We start from the raw sequence: 19,851 nt of genomic DNA on the forward strand, positions 1-19,851 counted from the left end.
ACTTTATTGTTTCATTGTGGGTGTTATAATGCTACTATGGGTAGAAGTATTGCATATGAAGTTTGGATGGTTTCCTATTTACATCTGTGACAGTAAAGTCTCAAGCTTCAAGTACTTTGCTTGGATGTGATTTTACTCTGAAAACATGTTCTTCCCCTGTGCAGTTATCTACTTTGATGATCCAGCGACCTCTCTTCTGTGTCGTGGGACTATTAACCATCTTTTTCTTGGCTCTTATTCTGGTCAGCAACAATCCTTCTCCAATAGGCAACAGATGAGTATGTAAGCTGCTGCTCCTCCAAGATTGTTTGCAGAATGTATTGTAGCCCAAGACAATTGCGTCCTTGTACCTTGAAACTCCCTGCACTGATCTGAGAATGCCATTGTGATTCTTGAGGTTGCAATCGATGGCCAGAAAATCTGCCTGTTTGTAGTGATTCAGCAGCAGGTTCTGAGCATCCCCATTAACAAACTCAACACTGTTTCCTTGATTAGTGCTTGGAATCAGTTCAGAGACATGTGGCTCTTCTTGCCCAGCTTGGAGTATGCAAAGAACGCGGCCTCTGGTTTGTTGAGCTGCTGCTGCCAATGCTTGCATGGTGGGGTCTGCTGCACTGGTGCACACGACGACCATGAACTGTGAGTTGTTCCCTGCCGCTAGTGCTGAAATGAACTCTGCCCCATTTAGCCCTTTTGTGCGCTCTCCCTGCATCGAACCCTAGAAAGTAAGACAGATGATATAGAGATAACTAAACTATGCACTTGCCTTGATACATCAATCCATTCCTGAGAGTCTGATACTCACCATTTTCATGGTTCTGATATATGCTTTGGCAGTATTTTCAGCAGACCAGAAACCCATCTTGTTTTTGATGTTTCACTTCCCTTTTCTTTCAATCTTTGTGCAGACCAGAGAGATGCCTCAAATGCAGGCATTGAATGCTCGACTGCTTGAGCAATGTGCTTTTATACAAGCATGTTTTGCAGAGAATTCATTTGAGAAAATAGAATAATGAAGATGCTTTGATGTGCAGGCTTGCAGCACTGGCTCTTCAAATTTATTTAAGGCAATAGAAGCCTCTCTCATAAGCAACAGTTTGCAATGTTGTATTCTGTCTTTTTTCCTATTTCTCTCCTACCTACGATGGATCAAACACCTAAACATGTTTTGATGGCATATATAATATTAGGGATCCCATCAAAACATTTTGCTTTGCTTACCCTAATGAAATTGTGGAATCGTTTATTGGGATTGGCAGAACCCCAAGACATCCTAATAGGTAATACCTTCTCGGCATCGAAACTGAAATTCATCATAACTTTTAAAAGACATTTGAAATTTGAGACTTTTAATCAATTATTAAACTTTGAATATATGTTTGTAGCTTGCTTAAAAGATGGGTGTTAGAATTTTCAAAGTAAAAATTACCTCAATAATGGCAGATAAAGGGAGTAGGTTTCGTATGAGGCAAATTATGCTGTGGACCCAGGTCCACCTTGCAAGGTGGACATGGGTCAAAAACTACGTCGTTTTTTGTCTTCTTCTTCTTTTTTTTTTTATTTAATTAGTAAACATATTGCTAAATATAGAGTTGTCTAAAAAATGTGTTAATGTAGAGGTTTCAAAGTGTGAATGTAAAGTATAGGAATCGTGAATGTACATTTATGATTGCGTGAATGTAGAGTTGCCCAGAAATGTGTGAATGTGGAGGTTTCAAATTGTGAATATAGAGTATAGAAATCGTGAATGTAGAGTTATGCATGTGTGAATCTGTAATAGAGTTAAAAGTTCTAGCAACTTGTAGCCCTGTAATGTGTGAATGTGAAGTTCTCAAATTGTGAATATAGAGTATAGAACCTGTGAATATAGAGTTTTGAATGTGTGAATGCATAACAGTGGTAATATAGTTACTAAACATATAATCTTGTAATGTGTGAATGTGGAGTTTACAAAGTGTGAATGTAGAGTATCATATAATCCTATAATGTGTGAATGTGGAGTTTACAAAGTGTGAATGTAGAGTATAATGTATGTGAATGTTGAGTTTACAAAGTGTGAATGTAGAGTACAGTGTATGTGAATGTAGAGTATAGTGTATGTGAATTTAGACCCAGGTCCACCTTGCAAGGTGGACCTGGGTCCACGGCATAACAATTGTTCATATGACTGTTGGGACAATGATGAGAGAAAATATTATTAACCTCTAAAATAAATGCGCCGGAACATGTGCCTAGTTGTTTGGGCCCCACAGGCCCAAACCAAAGCTCCGAAATACTTTAAAGCACCTAGACATCTTTGGGCTTGCATAAAGCCCATTGTTTCACTTTGTTGAGGCCCACTTGTGTATAGGCCTTTAGATGGCCCAGACTTAATGATTTGAGTCCGTTCTTGAATCGGCCTTATTTTGGGCAGTGAGTCAGCGACTCATTGCTTCTCACTAGAGCCGTCAAAACGGGCTTAGTCCGCCGGCCCGCCCCGCCCCGCCCCCTACCTAGGGTTTCGAAAATTGAAGCCCGCCAAAGGGCGGGCTTGGCGGGGCGGGCCTGGCGGGCCGCAGGCTACCCGCCTGTTTTTTTTTTTTTTAATAATTATATATATAAGTACATTACTTATATATATATATATATATATATATTATTAAACTATATATATATATATATTATATAGTTTGTACTGTGTGTACATATGTATATATATATGTACTGTGTGTATATATATTACATACACACAGTACATTACTTTTATATATATATATATATATATATTAAACTAACTAACTAACTAACTATATATATATATATATATATATATATATATATATATATAGTTTATTGTTTGGAATGTTTTATTATTGTTATGTTACTAATATGATTATGTACTTATGTATAATCAATTATGTAATGTTTAATGTTTGATGAATTATGTTTTATGTGAGTTATGTATAAATTATTTTAATTATTTTTTATGTACAAATAACAAATTTTTAAAAAGGAATAATAACTAACAATTTACACACAAAAAAAAAAAAAAAAATTGGCGGGGGCCCGCCAGGCCCGCGGGCCTTATGCGGGGCGGGGCGGGCCAACAAAATTCAAGCCCGCCAAGCGGCGGGCTTTTTTGGCCCGCCCCATTTAGGCCTTAGGCCCGCCCCGCCCCGCGAGCCCGTATTGACAGCTCTACTTCTCACGATTGAATCGTTGGTACAGTCTCGACTCTTATGCAAATTGAGTTCACAAAATTGTAACCCGTTTAAAAAATAACTTGTCCCATATCATCAATCACTTTTTTGTTGGCTCATTACATGCCAAATCATATGGAATAAGTTAACCTGTTTTAACCGCTCTAATGGTAAGAACAAATATCCATAATGCTATGTAAAAAAAGAACATCGATATCAATAATAAGTAACATCATGTGCATGCACTCGTCTTAATTACAAAAATATCACAATATATTATTTATATTATAAAAAATTTTAAGTCTTTTTTTTATCATTTTAAATAAATGAATGAAAGTAATACATACGTTCTTACAAAGCTACTTGATGGATACCCTCCGAGTAGGGTACTAAGTCAGGAGTATACAGGAGTCTGCAGCTCGACCATGTTACCCATATGACAAGCAGGGCCCGGTAGTCTGGTCGCCTGCATGGCATTGACAGTTAGGTTGTGGTACCCGACCACGGCGACCAGGTGTTGCACTTAGAGGCGGTTAGCTTAGCTCTTCCAGAGATTCTCCAGATTTTGCGTGGGATTTGTTTTTTCAACATTAGAAAAGAAGTATGACGGTTTGGGAGGCTTTCTTAAGTCTAAATTTGTAAACTTTCCTTCTTTCTTTTCTAAGACATGTAAATGTTGTATAAATACCCATAAGGCACATTAAAACGAGTTCTGGATTCAATTCACTTACAATTACTCTGTCAATTTTTCTCTTATTATTTTCTTGTTTATTTTACGATTGTGTTGGCTCGTCATCAAAGTACCCATTCTTATTTCAATTTGATTCTATATATTGTTTTAAATGAAATTTTTTGAAATAGAATAACACTTGGAAAGGAAATTGAACGTAGGGAGGGATGGAGGTCCATGTCGGACATCATCGGCTATGACAACAACATTAATCACATGAGTTGGGGGAATGTGTCCCAGTCAGATATATGAACGAGAAGTGAGGGAGGGAGCAAGAAGACAAACAAACGTCAAAAAACACAAACCCCGTGGGTCCCAACGAGCATTACATACACGTAGTATAGAAAAGTATGTACTCAAACACCACTGGGCCCCACCCACGAACCAATTTATTGATAATGTTTTACTTTGGATGTAATACAATCATACTTTTAGGTATGTGGTCAATTCCATCACCGTACAAAGTTTATTTATTTATTTATATAATTATATGGTCACAAGAATATATGAGCAAAATATAATTATTAGGTTAGTTGCAAAAAGGCATAGTGAAACCCTAATAATAACTACTACAATAAAGAGAGCATAGATTTGATGGCAACAATCATTTATTCCTCCCATTAATGGCAGACAATTTTTAAAATCAATCTCATTTTTTTTTACAGTAGGGTTTCGCCGATACCAATAATATTTGATATAGGGAAAATGGTACATTTTTCCCCCTATGTTATGTGCATAGAGCACTTTTTCCCCCTGTGTTATTAAAGTGGCATTTTTTTCCCCTGAAATGTTAAATTGACATTTTTATCCTAAAGAATAACTATTTAATTTATTTTTCTTCTCCAACAAATTATTACTTATATGTATGGATGATTACGATTCGGTTCCAACCTAACCAAACACTATAGCAATCATACCGAAATAGTATGAACGGTTCTGGTTACGATTCAAAACCGAAAAAATAAAATTAAATAATTGTTGAACCGTGAACCGGAATTGAACCACAGTCATATATAGTGAAAATGATCAAACACCTATTTTGATAAATCGGTACGATTCGGTTTCAATTTTTCGATTTTGAACCGCCAATCAAAACTTATTTATTTATTTATTTTTATAATTTTATTTCTTATTTAAAAATAGTCTAAATTCAACAATTATTTTATTTTATTTTTTTCGGTTCTGAATCGTAACCGTAACCGTCCATACTATTTAAGTTCAATTGCTACGGTGCTCGATTAGGTTCGTATCAAACAATGATCTTTCATACATATTACTAATAATTGGTTAGAGAATAAAAATAAATGAACTAGTTATTTTTAAGGGCAAAAATGTCAATTTAACATTACAGGGGGGAAAACTACCACTTTTAAAATAACTGAGGGGGAAAAACTGCCACTTTAATAACTCAGGGGGAAAAAGTGCTATATGCACATAACATAGGGGAAAAAGTGCAATTTTCCCTTTGATATAATTAAACATACTATATATCGAATATTATTTATATTGATATGAACGATATGTATTTATCAGTATCGTTGCTAATCAAAATGGTAAAGATTTTTTGAACTCTCTCGTTAAGTTGATGTGATTTATCTCTCTTTGTGGTGTTTTTGAACTCTCTCGGAAAAATATATCCTTCAAATTGTATTATACATCACGACTTTTTACTCTTTGCTATCTATTTATCTAATATGAATATCAATCATTGGTATTTTTCTTTTTATGTTACTTAATCAGTGAGTAACGTGTGATGAGAATATTACTTTTGTGAATTTTTTTTTTAGAATTTCTTCCTTTTTTTCATAATAAAATTACTTTTGTTAAAAATTCATGATTCTTTTTTGGGTGAAAAGTGCAAATTTCTAACGTAAATTTTGGATTTTTAAAAGTCTTGGCGTGGTAAAAAACAAAAAAGGTAAAGGAAGATTAATTCTTCTACCTAACAAAATTTGCAGTATGGCCCCCAAGTTCTTGAAATAAAAGGTAGGTCTAGATTTTTAGGCACCAATTACCTAAGTTAAACATCCCATGAATTGCCCCGAGGCTTAGAGCATAATACTTGTATTAGAATTTTTAATTATTGTCAATACCTTATTGGTTAAATGCTTAAATGCTTTCTACCTCTCTTAATATTTTACCCCTAAATTTCCCTCCAGACATGCCTTGTAAATTTGTAATCAATAGATATTTATTTTGAATAGATTTCAATACCATTTTTTATAGAGTTCTATTAATATTTTCTCTTTAAAAAACCACCCACTTTAAATGCTTATTGGAAAAGACATGAAGATAAATATATTGATTTTACTTATTCATATGTTCGGGTCATTTTGTACTTCCTTTTTCTTTATCATAATTTGGTATTCTAAACTTCTTTCAAAATTTATTCTCTTATTAGTTTTACAGTTATTTGAAATTCAAATTTTACTTAGATAGATTGCAAAAGGTAAAATGTAAGATATGATTGTATATTCTCAAGATACCGAGTTACTTGGTATTCCGAATAATCCCATCCCATATCTGTGAATAACATCGTGTAAATATTTTTAGGTAACTACATAATTACTCTTCTAGTCCATGTCACACCCATTCACAACTCTATTCTACTCTCGGTAGATATATATATATATGTGTGTGTGTGTGTGTTCACTTTTACATTTCAAAGTTGTTTGGCACACTTTTCGATTCGCCATCTCCCCAATTCCATTTAACTATATTTAAATACAATACGGGAATAATTACATTAAAATATTTTATTTAGTATGCGTATATATTACCATACATCTATATGAATATCATACACTTATACTAAAAAAAATCTTCTTTTTTTTGCTTTTATAAAAACAAGTAGCTATGAAGTATGAAGTGATGAATATCAATAAATACATTTGTGAACATTAATATTTAATATACGATGAGGAACGTGACTTTTAGGCCGTCGCAGTCGTGACACCCCCCCCCCCCCCCCCCCCCCACCAAAAAAANAAAAACATAAGTTGGAGCTATCGAACAAATCACAAAGAATTTCGTTGTCAATTTGAACTAAAAAGTTAAGGCAACAAACTTATGTATATAGTATAGTCCAATCTGCACCCCGATTGAGCTCTCTAGTATGACAAATTATACCATGAATCATGATCTATCTTGCATTGTGAATCCTAATCCAAAAATAACTTTCAATTTGTATTTATAATTAACACATTATGTATATGCAGTTAACAATTTTTGTACATGTAGTTATTATATTATGCATCAACAATTATCAAGTTATTTATTTACATGTACAGAAACGGTTAATTGTAGGTATATGTGTTAATTGAAGGTACAAAATTTTTATATATAGATTCACAATCCAATATGAATTCTGGTCCATGGTATAACAATTGCTCTACTATTTAACTTTTACCAAGGAAGAGTGATATTACAAGTGACATTTTACGCGTTTACCGTATAATTTTCTACCTTAAATTCTCTTCCCTTCCCTAAAAGGATACTCAAGTATGTATTATTAGCCACCAAAACATGACAAAACTCAACAAATGACAATTATATAAACACACAGCAGATTTAAGGACCACACGTACTGGTGTACACAAAAGCAGCCTGAGGACCACACTAGATAGGGCTGATATGATGCAGAATGAGTGCATTGCCAAACATAACCAAAAACCCTCCCAGATTTATCATGTTTTCGCATCGTAACATGTTCGACCATTTGTACAACGTAGTCAGCATGAGTTGGATATCTATTATCCTCATCGTTTGCGCCAACAATACCAGGTTAATACACCCAAGAAAACCACGAGATTTTTAACCCGAGAGAACAAAAAAGCACACTCACCGACCCAAAACCGCTCCAAGGAAATGAAACCCGAACTTATTCCCATTGCGTTTTGTCACGCTACCAATTCGAGCTATGCATACCGACTGTTAGAGCATCGGCCCGTATATTTTTCCAGCTGCCCACCTGTACAAACACGGTATTTTTGGTAAGTATAGGTGAATTATTATTGCAGTTTGCAGAACAATCATTCAATGGGGCTACAGCTTCCATAGCTAAATATAGTATCTCTACACCTGCACGCTAACTTCTTTTTCGAATGCAAATTCAAGGGGTCGGTTCATAGGCCATGGGAATGGGACGAAACCAAATCATTTCAGCGGTGAAAACATATGAATACTGGTAGAAGTAGCAAAACTGTAAAAGAGATGAAAAAAAAAAGGGAGAAAAAGAGCAATTATGAGCAAGCATTGAAAAAATGGAGATTCTCGTGTAATCATTTTATCTCCCCCCCTTTAACTAGAAAATGAACACATCGAACAGCGAAGCTATAGTCCAAATACAAACCCTTTTTTTTTTTTTTTTTTTCTCGTCTAGTTGGTGAGCAGTCTATTAGTGAGTATTACCAACATGGCCCTGTTTCTCCACCAACTCGAAGCTAAAGCAGAATAAAAATGGACAGGAAGTATAACCTACTAATCATCCCACTCAACATGAAATCAAGACCTTTTCAATTCCGCCTTTTACTAACATTACTCAGTGGGAATCTTTCATATTTATATATATTTTTTTTCGAGTTCAGATAACTTCCCTTTGTACTCTGGGGAAGCGTCTACTTGTGGTAAACGAACAATGCATATTATTTTTTTCTGGGAATATTAATCCATTAGAAATCACAGTGTTCCACAAGAATGATTGGAGATTATAATGAAAAAAGCAGTAAAAGGCATAATTCACGTACCCCATTATGAGCAGTGCAAGTACATTCTCTGCCCTTCAATCACTCTCCAATATTTTTCACCACCCCTTTCAGTATTTTCATCCCGAGAACATTGATAATCAGCACCTACTTCTCAAGACCTGCGTAAAAGCAGTAATTAAGCTGGTGAGATTGTGAGAATGTGAGATTACCCGTATTCTGCAGAGTTTAATAGATCAATAATTACCATACACTCCTTACGGGTTTAAGGTCCATAGAACTGATTGGCAAGTGTAGAAAACGGGGAAAGGTGTACACCTGAGCAGTGCGACGAGTAAGAATACTATAACAGCGTGTACAAGAGGTGTAAGAAATTAAGAATCAACCCCACACAATACAGAAATGGGACGGTAAGTTCAAGTTAGTTGCAAAAGTCCTTTCAGGAATGACATGTAACTCATGATTCCGATTGCCTTCCCTTGCTTAAGGTTTGCTCAAGCATCTTTCTGCAATCAAAGCTAATTAACTAATGACTACAAAATTTCATCTTTCGGCATTGGGTAAACCTTCCAAAAATGAAGTTCCCTGCGTGAAAAAGTAAGAGATAAGATTTTCAAAAACAAGTTAAAGTAGCATAATCAGGGTGAAGTTTGCTTTACAGATACAAAACCTAAAGATTAAACACCAAATGGGAGTGTGTGTGTGAGAGAGAGAGAGAGAGAAAGAGAGAGAGAGAGGCAGATAACCCTTCCCTTCAATCTTGATTCTCTGTGGCCACAACTCACGTAGAAATCTGCTCGAAACTGTGGGGTGGGGCTCTATCATCTCATGATCAGAGACACTCTAGAGCAGATTTTCTATCTACAAAAATTTGGTTCTTGATTGCACCCACATTGACTCATTTGATAAATCTCCGGTTTGCTATGCACCCAACATATGCAAAGAGACTTGACTTCAGAGAAAAGGTAGTATCATATCAAACAAGAATTCATTCCATCCCTTTCATGCCATCCATATTTCCATCCTTCCAGTCATTACTTATTATGAACAGGGAGCCATCCTAATGTTACTGTTATAGAAGCCTTCGTATTCGAATAATTTCCCTGCATGGATCATGATTCATACCTCCAGTAAAGAGCTAAGAAGAGGGTTCAAGGGATATTAAGCCATGAGCGTAAACAAACATATAAATGGTACTCTACGGTTGATTGTAGTCTTGGAACATATTGACAAAGTTTAGCCACACACTATCAATTTATGAACACTTTCGACCAAAAAATTTACATTCATATGGTACAGCACGACTTATATAAGGTTAATTTATGTAAAAAATGTTTATATAGAGTGTTTTTGAGTGTGTATAATTTCTGCAAAAATATCAAAGCAATGCAACATAATCACTCCAAAGGTTAAAACATATCTTAGGACAGATATAACAAGTTGAAGAAAGGAATATGCTTGTACATGATTTATATCACATAATGCTAGCATTTAATAGTTACAAAGTACCTATTCTTTTACCTTGAAACTTTCTCTACAAACAAGAAGAATTTCCTGCCTACAAACCAAGAACCTCTGATTTTCCCATGCAAATGGGTCGTGAAATCAGTGTCTATATTAAGTTCCTAGCATACAATGCTCAATTCCCTGTCCTTTCCTACAAAAGATATCTCCAAAATCTTCTACTAGAAGCAATAAGTGGACGCAGGAAAGAGAATGTAAAGAATAAAATTACCTACATATCAATTTTCTAAGCGACTTAAAAATTGTAATTAAATAGAAAAAAAATAAAAATTACACTGAGGGTGCATCAACATATACTTCATTGAGCATGTCATCATCACCGCTAGCCGTTGCAAACACTTCTGCATCCTTCTCTTCTTCGCTATAAATGTCACCTCTCTCGAGTTTTGCGTGAGCTGCAATAAAGATCATCCTCTGAGCTCTGTCCAGGCCAGCTCGGGAGTGGCCTTGCAGGCAAATCCATCTCATGAAGGACCAGTTACACTTGACCCCACACGAAGTTGCGTGAAGAAAGAGAAGCCTCACAGCGACTTTGCCCAGTGACTTAAACTCTTTCAAGCAAGTTTCCCAGACAAGTCTACTGCTCTGAGGGTTCGCGACTTTCATTCTGCCTGTCACTGGATCCCGCTGTTTCACCTGAACAGCCTGAGCATAGAGTGGGTCCAACCCTTCAGATCTCCATTTCATAAGCTCCATCAATGCAACAGGAGCTTCCTCCCTCGAGACCAGCCGTGTTATGAGTTTGTCCACGTCCTTTTCTTGCTCATGTGACAAGCATTTAAACGGTGGAAGATATTTCCCGCTCACATCTCTTATCAAGTATAATGGATCAAGTACGAATGCAGCTGACCATGCTGGGTGATAATTTTTCTTGTACCGCCTCTCGACTATCTTTTCAACCGGTTCCTCAGCAATGCTAAATTTTGCACACCAATCTTTTATTTTTGATCTCAAAGCCTCCCAGAGAGGAAGGCATTGCCCGATCAATGGCCTCTCAGCCTCAATTTCTTTAGCCATCTCCATGATCAGCTTTACTAGCGAATGAACAGCCTCCACGTTATTCCAGAACCCAATATCTTGCACCATCTCTGCAACTTCTCGAGCAACAGGATTCTCCAAACACACTGTTTTGAACGAATCGTCCATGACGACTAATTGCAGTATCCGAGCATAGCTCCTCACGTCCTCTAACATAGCAACAAAAGGGCCAAAGTTTTTAGACATATCACAGCGAGGCGAAGGAACTCTAATCAACCCAGCAAGCTCAACCCCATGAGACCTAAACTTGAGCAAATGGTTTCTTACCTGAGACTTGCTATTGAAAAGATTGGCAATCTTGATACAACTATCTGTTACAATTTTGAAAACCGGAAGCTCCCTACTAAAATCTTTAATCAAACTCATAAACCCTTGAAATAGACAAGATAAATTGACCATCCAACTGTGGCGTATCTCTAAATTCCTCAATGCCTTGGCTTTATATCTATCTGCAACTATTCCTACACATCTGGTAACAGCATTCCCACACATCCCTTCTATGGTTTCCCACAGAACCTCCTCTGCATATTGTGATGGCACTAAGCCACCCTTGTACACTGCCTTATGAAACACCCGAGAGGCATTTGGAAGATTGACCATAAACTTAATAACACTATCTTCCCCATACCCACAATTACCACTCTTCCATCCATCAGAAGCCACCTGGAAAAATGCAGCATCCTTAATTCTAGCTTCTGACTCCATTCTTGCTTGCTCAAACTTGGAATCAAGATTAGCCCCGGAAAATTCCTTCTTTGAGACCGCGGGTAACCCCACCTGGTTCAAGAAAGCTTTGAACTTTGGATGCTCGAGGCACGAGAACGAAACGGAGCCGCAGGATTCGTAGAACCACTCAGCTAGCAAATTGAAAGCTGAATCGACCTGTTCCTTTTTTAGAGATGGACCGGGCGAAGGTCTCTGGCTTTTAAGCTTCTTCACGCTATCTTCCAGCATTGCTAACGCGCCCAAATCCTCTTTTCCGCCGGACAACACCACCGGCTGGTGAGTCAGAGTCATAGGGAGCGGAGTTTGTGTCTGTGGTGATGAATAAGTCGTTGTTTCATTACAAAAACGCGGAGAATCCACTAGCCCTACGGGGTATGAACTTGAAGACGCCACTCCGGCTTGCTTTGAGCTCCGCTTCCGGTAATTCTGCGATGTGGGAGAAGTTAAAGGCGGCAATTGAGAAATGGGCCTCAAGACCGCGCTGAAATTCGGGCACGTGCCTCTCTTGAGATGCTCCGTGGCGGTCCGCGACGGGTTCGAAGCCGAAAACGCAGCGTCGCAGAGATTGCACTTGAGCTTCACAGCTTTTGGGAGGTTAGTTTCCGGGCTCCGAATCAAAATGGGCTCAAGATGAGTCCAATACCAAGCTCCTTTCCCCTTTATTGCCTTGGTACGAATCGCCACCAGACCTTCATACCGCTTGTTCACCGCCTTCACCGCCCCGTCTTCCCGTGATGACGAGGCGTCAGCCGCGTTCGTGTTGGCGTCAGCCATTGCAAAAGGAGGAGCGTTAATTTCTCGGAGAAGAATCGCGAAGAAAAGTCAAGCTTTTTTTTTTTTTGTTTCCGTTCTGCTAAGCTCTCAGTGAGTTTATCTCTCTCGCATTCATCCCGGGAAACTACTCGAGACTAAAACGGTTATCCGGAGTCGCCATAGCTCCACACCGACATCGCCGGAAAAGAAGGAGTGCATGGGAGGGAAAAAAACTCAAAACAGCGATGAAGCCTACAAACTGTTCGACGAATTGCTTAGCAGAAATAAAAATGAAAACTTAAAACACGGCCCCCCCTGAGAATAAAGGCGCTGCGTAGAGAGGAGGAAGAAAGAGAGCTTTGAGCTTGTGTTTGTCTTTGAGAAATGAGAAGAGAAAAAAAACTATGGGGGGATGAGGTAGGCGGACCACGTGGTGATAAAGGCGCGTGTGGAGAATCTACCAAACGGAGTCTTAGATTTGTCAACAGGGCATATTATTATTTAACCCTAACCCCACCAAATATCAATTTATCACCAACATAATGAGGAATATTTTTTTTCCCTTTTCTTTTTCTTTTTTAATTAATTATACTAAATATAATTATATTTATTAATTATTACTCCCTATTTTATTTTATTTAATTCCTTTCATGATTAGTATTCATTCAGTATCAAATAGTTACCTCCCTATACTGAGTGTGACTTTTACATCCACTTTCTGCCCACCATTGACTTTATAATTTAAAAAAATCAAATCATTTCGTCAGACAAAAATACATACAAAAAATATCATAATAATATATTTAAATAAAATTGTACTGAATAAAATTTTATTAAAACTAGACAAACTCAATCACGTTTCGTAAGATACAAGTGTACACAACATGTTATAAGCTTTGACGGAGTTAATTGTATGAACACCAAAAAATAAATGAATGAAGACTTTAAGAAACAATAACGAATATTGATACACATAATTGCACGGGGCACATTTTTGTATTACATAATGGGAATGTTTGGTAAATAGTTTTTTTTTTTTGAAAGGTGGTAAATAGTTGTTATAATTAGCTGGTTGTAGAAAAATGTTTTGTAAATTAGTTGTTAATTTATAGCTTATTTACAAAACTTTAAAAAAAAAAGTTAATTACACTTTTTTTTTTGAAAACTTTAAATTATTTAAACTTTAAAAAAATAATTAAACATGGGTTGTTAAATTATTTATAATAATTACAATTAATTCATTCAAATATGAAGGAGGAAGAAAAAACTAAATGCGATACAGTGAACATGAATATACTTAAGTTATAAAAGTATAATTATACATATATTTGTGTAATTTACTATTAATAATTGCCTAATAATAATTATGATAATTAAACTAAACACTGATCGTTGAATTTATTTTCATAATAATTATAATTAAATTATTTCTAATTTTTCCCATATTTATTTTAGTAATAATATAATTACATAAGTCATATTACATATTGATCTTTTTAAAATAATTGTAGACAAACAAGTCATATATTATTCAATTAATTGAGTAATACTTTTGCACTAATCTTATAATCAAATAAATGTACATGTTCAATATTAATTTTTTTTTATAATTTCATCTTTATTTTTATTATCTAAATATATAATAAAAAAATTTATATGTGCATCGCACGGGTAATTAGACAATTATTTGATGTTAAAATAAAATCGGTCCAACAAATTTCATTAATTGCGCTATATAATATTTGATGTTATAATTTATATAATTTTATATCGATCCATATATTCTTAAAATATTATAACAAATCCATTCCGTGCAACGCACGGGCGAAAATACTAGTTTTAGTAAAGGGATGTGTATATATTTGAGCGTATATATTGTAACCTGTCAAAGTTGTTCACATGGTACTATTTGTCAATTTAGTTTTTTCCCAAAATGGTTCCCCGACTATTGCTCATTCTCAATTTTGCATTTCGACTTTCAATTGCACCTAATGTGGTCCCTCGACTTTCAAAAATTCACCCAATTTGGTCCTCCATTACATATTCCGTCAAATCAGTGTTAAAATGGAGGGTATTTTCGTCCATTTACCTATTGTTAGCCTAATAAACATTGAGAAATAGTTGAGGGACCATTTTGAGAATAGTCAATGGACCATTTTGGGAAAAACTATTTTATTTATTTCATTTTTGTTTATTTTCATTTTTTTAGACTCTAAAATTAGAATTTCTATACATTTTTTTCTTACAAATATAGATAGTTAAAATCGCGCAATCCAACCTCAAAATTTTTGACTTTCTTTACAGACTTTTCTCCTCTAAATATACAAACTATTCATATGAAGTTTTACAATAAGTTCCGTAAATTTCATAAATACTCATATACTTTTTTTTATGTTCATAGACAATCAATCACTATGTATCACATTAAATATTACTTTTACCATTGAAAATAATATATTTTTTTCAAGCGTAGACACCCAAAGAGTGTAAAATGTAGGGAAAATATTGGACCGAAAGGTAAATTTTTATAGTAAACTTCTCAGGTGAGCCGAAAAGTAAAATCTCGTCAATGTTTCCTGCAATATTTTCTGTATTTGATTTAGAAATAATTATTAAATTTTATATTAATTTACATTATTTAAGATATTGTATGACATCTTTTATATGTTTTCCTCTTCTTATTTTTTTATTAATTATTAATTATTAAGGCAAGTATAATTTATTTTGTAATGTGGACACATTATTTTTAATAATTTTGATTTAATTAAATTATACCTTAGTTATAAAAATCCTACCTAATAATTTTAGTATGTTACACATGACACAATAATTATTATAAATAATGTTTAATAATTGTCAATTTGTATTCAACAATAAAATTTATAGTTAATTTTTAAGTCAATCATAAAATCTTTTGTGCTGTGGGCACATTATTTTTAATTATTTGAGTTTAATAATATTATATCTTATTTATAAAAAAAAATCCAAAGTAATATATTTAGTACTACAGATGTGACTAAGAATTATTTTAATCGGTGCTTAAAAAATGAGTATTTATGAAATTTACGAAACTTATTGTAAATCTGCATAGGAATAGTTTGTATATTTAGATAGAAGGAAAAAGTCTATAAAAAGGTTAAAAATTATTATGATGAATTGCACGATTTTAACTATTTATATTTGTAAGAAAAAAAAATTTATAGAAATTCTAATTTTATAGAGTCTAAAAAATGAAAATAAACAAAAATGAAATAAATAAAATAGTTTTTCCCAAAATGGTCCCTTGATTATTCTCAAAATGATCCCTCAACTATTTCTCAATGTTTATTAGGCTAACAATAGGTAAATGGACGAAAATGCCCTCCATTTTAACACTGATTTGACGGAATATGTAACGGAGGACCAAATTGGGTGAGTTTTTGAAAGTCGAGGGACCACATTAGGTGCAATTGAAAGTCGAAATGCAAAATTGAGAATGAGCAATAGTCGAGGGACCATTTTGGAAAAAAACTCTATAATTAAAATTTAACCCACTTTTAACTTAGGTCATAAAGATATCGGAAGTAGGTTAACTACAAGTAATATTTGGTGCATTTAATATTATGGAGTAATTTTCTTCTTCTTCTCCCAGTGGAGTAATTTTCTATTCAATACTATTATTTTATTTAGTTTACATTATTTAAATATTAAATTTTTAAAAAAATAATTATGTTTATATATAATTTATTAAATAATTCATTTGTACCCGCCTCAAATACTTTCCAAACAATTAAAAATTAAACATAAGGGGATGTTTGGTAGATGCAAAAGTTTTACCATGGAAATTGTTTTCCATAGGGAGGAAAATATTTTTTTTTCTTTTTTGTTTGGTTCATGGAATTCATTTTCCATTTGGAAAATGGAAAATGAATTCCTCAAATTTAAGGAAAAAAAAAATCTTTGTTGGACATGAAATTTGTTTTCCATGGAAGATGAAAAAATTGGTATAGTTTGACTATTTTACTCTTTGTGTTATTTCTTAATTATTATTACTTTCATTAATTTATAGGGGCATATAAGTCTTTATACTCATTAAGTCGTTATTCTTTACAATTATAAATTCAACCAAACAACGGAATCAATATTTTCAGTAATTTTTTTCTACCAACTAAACAATGAAATTCATCTTCCTACTAATTACTTTTTTATTAAATTTCAATTCATCAATTTCCCTTAAAACATTTTTCACGAATCAAACGATAATTTCATAATTAATGTATGAGTGGATGAAATATTATTTATCATATCAAAAAATAATTTATTCAATTTTTTAAACACCTACTCTATCAAACTTATTACTACTTCTTTATCAAACTTATTACTACTTTCGTGTATAGTTACAAATTATTACATACGTATCCAGAAAACCCAATTGTGTCAACACCCAGCAAAGGTGCTTGAAGGGTGGGGCCCACCCACAGGGTTTTTGCCAACAGAAATTGACTACCCCATTATAGGGTCAATTGGTCAGCGATACTATCTCAGCTCTGGTAAATGGTTACTGCCCAGGCGACATGGAAACCAAACTATATTTTAGTATGACAGCGAATTTTCTTAAAAGTGTTTAAATACGCATACTTATAGGTTTTGGATATGAGGTGTGTTGATTAGCCACACGCTAACAATAAAGATTAATGATACATGAGATTATGTAAATGCTACAAGTGATTAATCATATCTGATAAATTTATCATCAATAATGACCGATTCATATTGATAGCGTAAATGTAAACGGGGTCTACGATTACGCTACGGATACGTGTGTTACGGGTGGTGAGGAATGTCGTTCGGCCGGTCAGACGATCGGTCTACCGGTCAACGACTGAGCGGTTCGAAGCTATATCGCTCTACGTATGACGAACAGTAATAAAGAGTAAGCAGGAGAAAGACAATCGGCAAATCACAAGTGTATTAGTGTAGTACTGATGAGTTCTTCCTCCCCCCTCAGCGAGGGGAATTAGCCCTATATTTATACAAAGTGGATTCACTATGCACATGGTGTCTGATATGCAAGTGGAGGGCATATGGGCCGTCACTCCGCAAAATGCGCATCGGTTTGCTCGAAGTGGTTGAGTTACTCGAGGTGATGAAAACACGGATCCCTTGTTCCCGAAAAGTTGTCGGTCGTCACATCAAGCAACTGTTGCGCTCGTGAGCCTCCAATCCACAAGGTGTGTTGCTTCCGATCATGCGGCCGACGGACCGGGTGACCGTCGACGGACCGGTTGGGTGACCGTTGACGGACAGGTTGGGTGACCGACGGACAGGTGATTTACGGACTGACTAGTACATGTGCATATTTACCCATCACAAGTCCCCCACTTCTTGAATCTGCGAGAGTCGTCAGGTTCGAGAAGTAGAATGTGCTCCAGGCGGCTAACTTGTTGCGAGCAAAGTCTCCCTGGCTTGAATGTCTTGATAATCCGTGATGAACCCCTCAAGTTTGATTTGAGCAGGAGGGGCGTGATTTACGCGGGTTGCCTCGTTAAAAACCTTAGACTAAGAAAAACCCTTTGGGAAAAAACCTAGCTAAGGGAAAAAGAGTACAACCGAAAGCATAATCACTAAAGACGGGTTTGTCCTGGTTGTTTCCGGTCGTCGAGCAATGGATCATTTAGCAGGTTTTGTTCACATCTTTTCCATGGTTTGGAGATGGGTCTTCCCTTGGTGATACCTTGGTCGTTGACGGACCAATCAAGTTTTCCACGGCTGGGGATGAGGAAGGTAGCACATACGAATCACCGAGTGGTTGACTTGACCAGGCGGATCCAGACCAAATGGGGTGATTGTTACCGGTCAGCTGAGTGATTTTTATGATTTGACCACCTGCGTGTATATTTCCTCCAGTTTGATACTTTGGACTTGCCAAGAACAATGCTCCCACTAGTAGTCTTCCAAACTATCAAAACAAAAAACAAAACAAAAACCTTTTTTTTTTTTTTTTTTTGGGACCAGATCTGGAAAATCCAGATCTGGTCCAACCAGTCGGCGCCCCGCCGACTGTCGACATCGACCGACTGGGAAATCCAGTCGGTCGGCGTCGACTGACTAGGACCGACTGGAATTTCCAGTCGATCGACTTTTAGTTGACCGACTGGGAATTCCAGTCGGTTGCGTCGACCGACGATGTCGTCGTCGATCAGTCGGTCGACGTCGACCGACTGGACGTCGACCAGCCGGTCGACGTCGACCGACCGTCGGTTGACCTTTTTTTTTTTTTTTTTTTTTGTACAACTAGTCCAATCTACACAAACCAAAAATTACATGTGGTCTACAAGTTGATAGCACTTGTTCAGATTGCATTGCTGACTCTATTCTGGTGCAAGTCGCTTGGTATCGTTGGTAGTCCTGTGCAAGTTGCTTGCCATTCAAGTGGATGGTCGGTCAACATATCACTTTGTCAGTTCGCAAGTCATTTGACATTGAAGTGGTTGTCGGTTGCTAGGCTTCCAAGTGGATGATCGACCAGATTGCATAGCGTCCAAGTGGTCAAATTTTCCGGGCTGGTTACACGAAGTGCTTAGTCGAGTGCATGTTGCTTGATTTTCAAGGTGTTGGTCGACCGATCAACCATCTTGCAAATTCCTTGAGATAAGATAATATTCAAGCTTCTCTATGCTTTCTTGCAGTTTTTCAAGTAGTACATTCTCTTATTTCTTCAAGCTTCTCTATGCTTTCTTGTAATTTCTCAAGCAGTATATTCTTCCACCCAATTCTTGCTGCTAACAAACTTGCACAACTTGGCTGCTTGATGGTTACATTTATTCGTGCATGTCGAACAAAACCCCAAAGCAGGTCAAACAAACCCAAAACGAGATCCGTGCAGGTCGAACAAAACCCACTGCAGGTAACCAGCAGGCAGATCGTCACCACGGATCGTGCAGGTCGAATAAAACAAAGAGACGTGCAGGTCGAACAAAACCCAAACGGAGATCCGTGAGGTCGAAAAACCCCAAACGGAGATCCGTGCAGGTCGAACAAAACCCCAAACGGAGATCCGTGCAGGTCGAACAAAACCCCAAACGGAGATCCGTGCAGGTCGAATAAAACCCCAAACGGAGATCCGTGCAGGTCGAACAAAACCCCAAACGGAGATCCGTGCAGGTCGAATAAACCCAAACACTGCAGGTGAATCAAAGGAATCGGGTGATCATAACCC

General features: G+C 36.0%; 2 protein-coding genes across 5 annotated transcripts; both read right to left on the reverse strand.

The window, feature by feature from the left end:
- Positions 1 to 100: 100 nt before the first annotated feature.
- On the reverse strand, positions 101 to 862 carry LOC115999594. Its single transcript, XM_031239434.1, has 2 exons — positions 806 to 862; positions 101 to 718 (listed from the first exon to the last, which is right to left on the reverse strand). Exons 1-2 carry the CDS (start codon positions 860 to 862, stop codon positions 101 to 103), a joined length of 675 nt encoding a protein of 224 aa, XP_031095294.1.
- Positions 863 to 7,440: 6,578 nt separating this feature from the next.
- On the reverse strand, positions 7,441 to 13,097 carry LOC116000066. 4 transcript variants are annotated; one of them, XM_031240081.1, is made up of 4 exons: positions 10,434 to 13,097; positions 8,874 to 9,715; positions 8,655 to 8,773; positions 7,441 to 7,879 (listed from the first exon to the last, which is right to left on the reverse strand). In XM_031240081.1, exons 1-2 carry the CDS (start codon positions 12,672 to 12,674, stop codon positions 9,647 to 9,649), a joined length of 2,310 nt encoding a protein of 769 aa, XP_031095941.1. In that variant the 5' UTR covers positions 12,675 to 13,097; the 3' UTR covers positions 7,441 to 7,879; positions 8,655 to 8,773; positions 8,874 to 9,646. The 4 variants fall into 4 exon arrangements, with proteins under 4 accessions (XP_031095941.1, XP_031095940.1, XP_031095942.1 ...); XM_031240080.1 differs by having other exon boundaries at positions 8,860 to 9,715; XM_031240082.1 differs by having other exon boundaries at positions 8,860 to 9,715; positions 10,411 to 13,096.
- Positions 13,098 to 19,851: the final 6,754 nt, after the last annotated feature.

Source organism: Ipomoea triloba, chromosome 12 (genome assembly GCF_003576645.1).
Source record: "Ipomoea triloba cultivar NCNSP0323 chromosome 12, ASM357664v1".
Classification (NCBI taxonomy): domain Eukaryota; kingdom Viridiplantae; phylum Streptophyta; class Magnoliopsida; order Solanales; family Convolvulaceae; genus Ipomoea; species Ipomoea triloba.

Bases quoted from the DNA above. Each gene is read 5' to 3' on its own strand.
- LOC115999594 (XM_031239434.1), bottom strand. From the start codon at position 862: ATGGGTTTCTGGTCTGCTGAAAATACTGCCAAAGCATATATCAGAACC. The intron at 719-805 runs GTGAGTATCAGA...CTTACTTTCTAG, and splicing joins ATATCAGAACCATGAAAATG to GGTTCGATGCAGGGAGAGCG.
- LOC116000066 (XM_031240081.1), bottom strand. From the start codon at position 12,674: ATGGCTGACGCCAACACGAACGCGGCTGACGCCTCGTCATCACGGGAA. The intron at 9,716-10,433 runs GTATATGTTGAT...TGATCCATGCAG, and splicing joins ATGATGACATGCTCAATGAA to GGAAATTATTCGAATACGAA.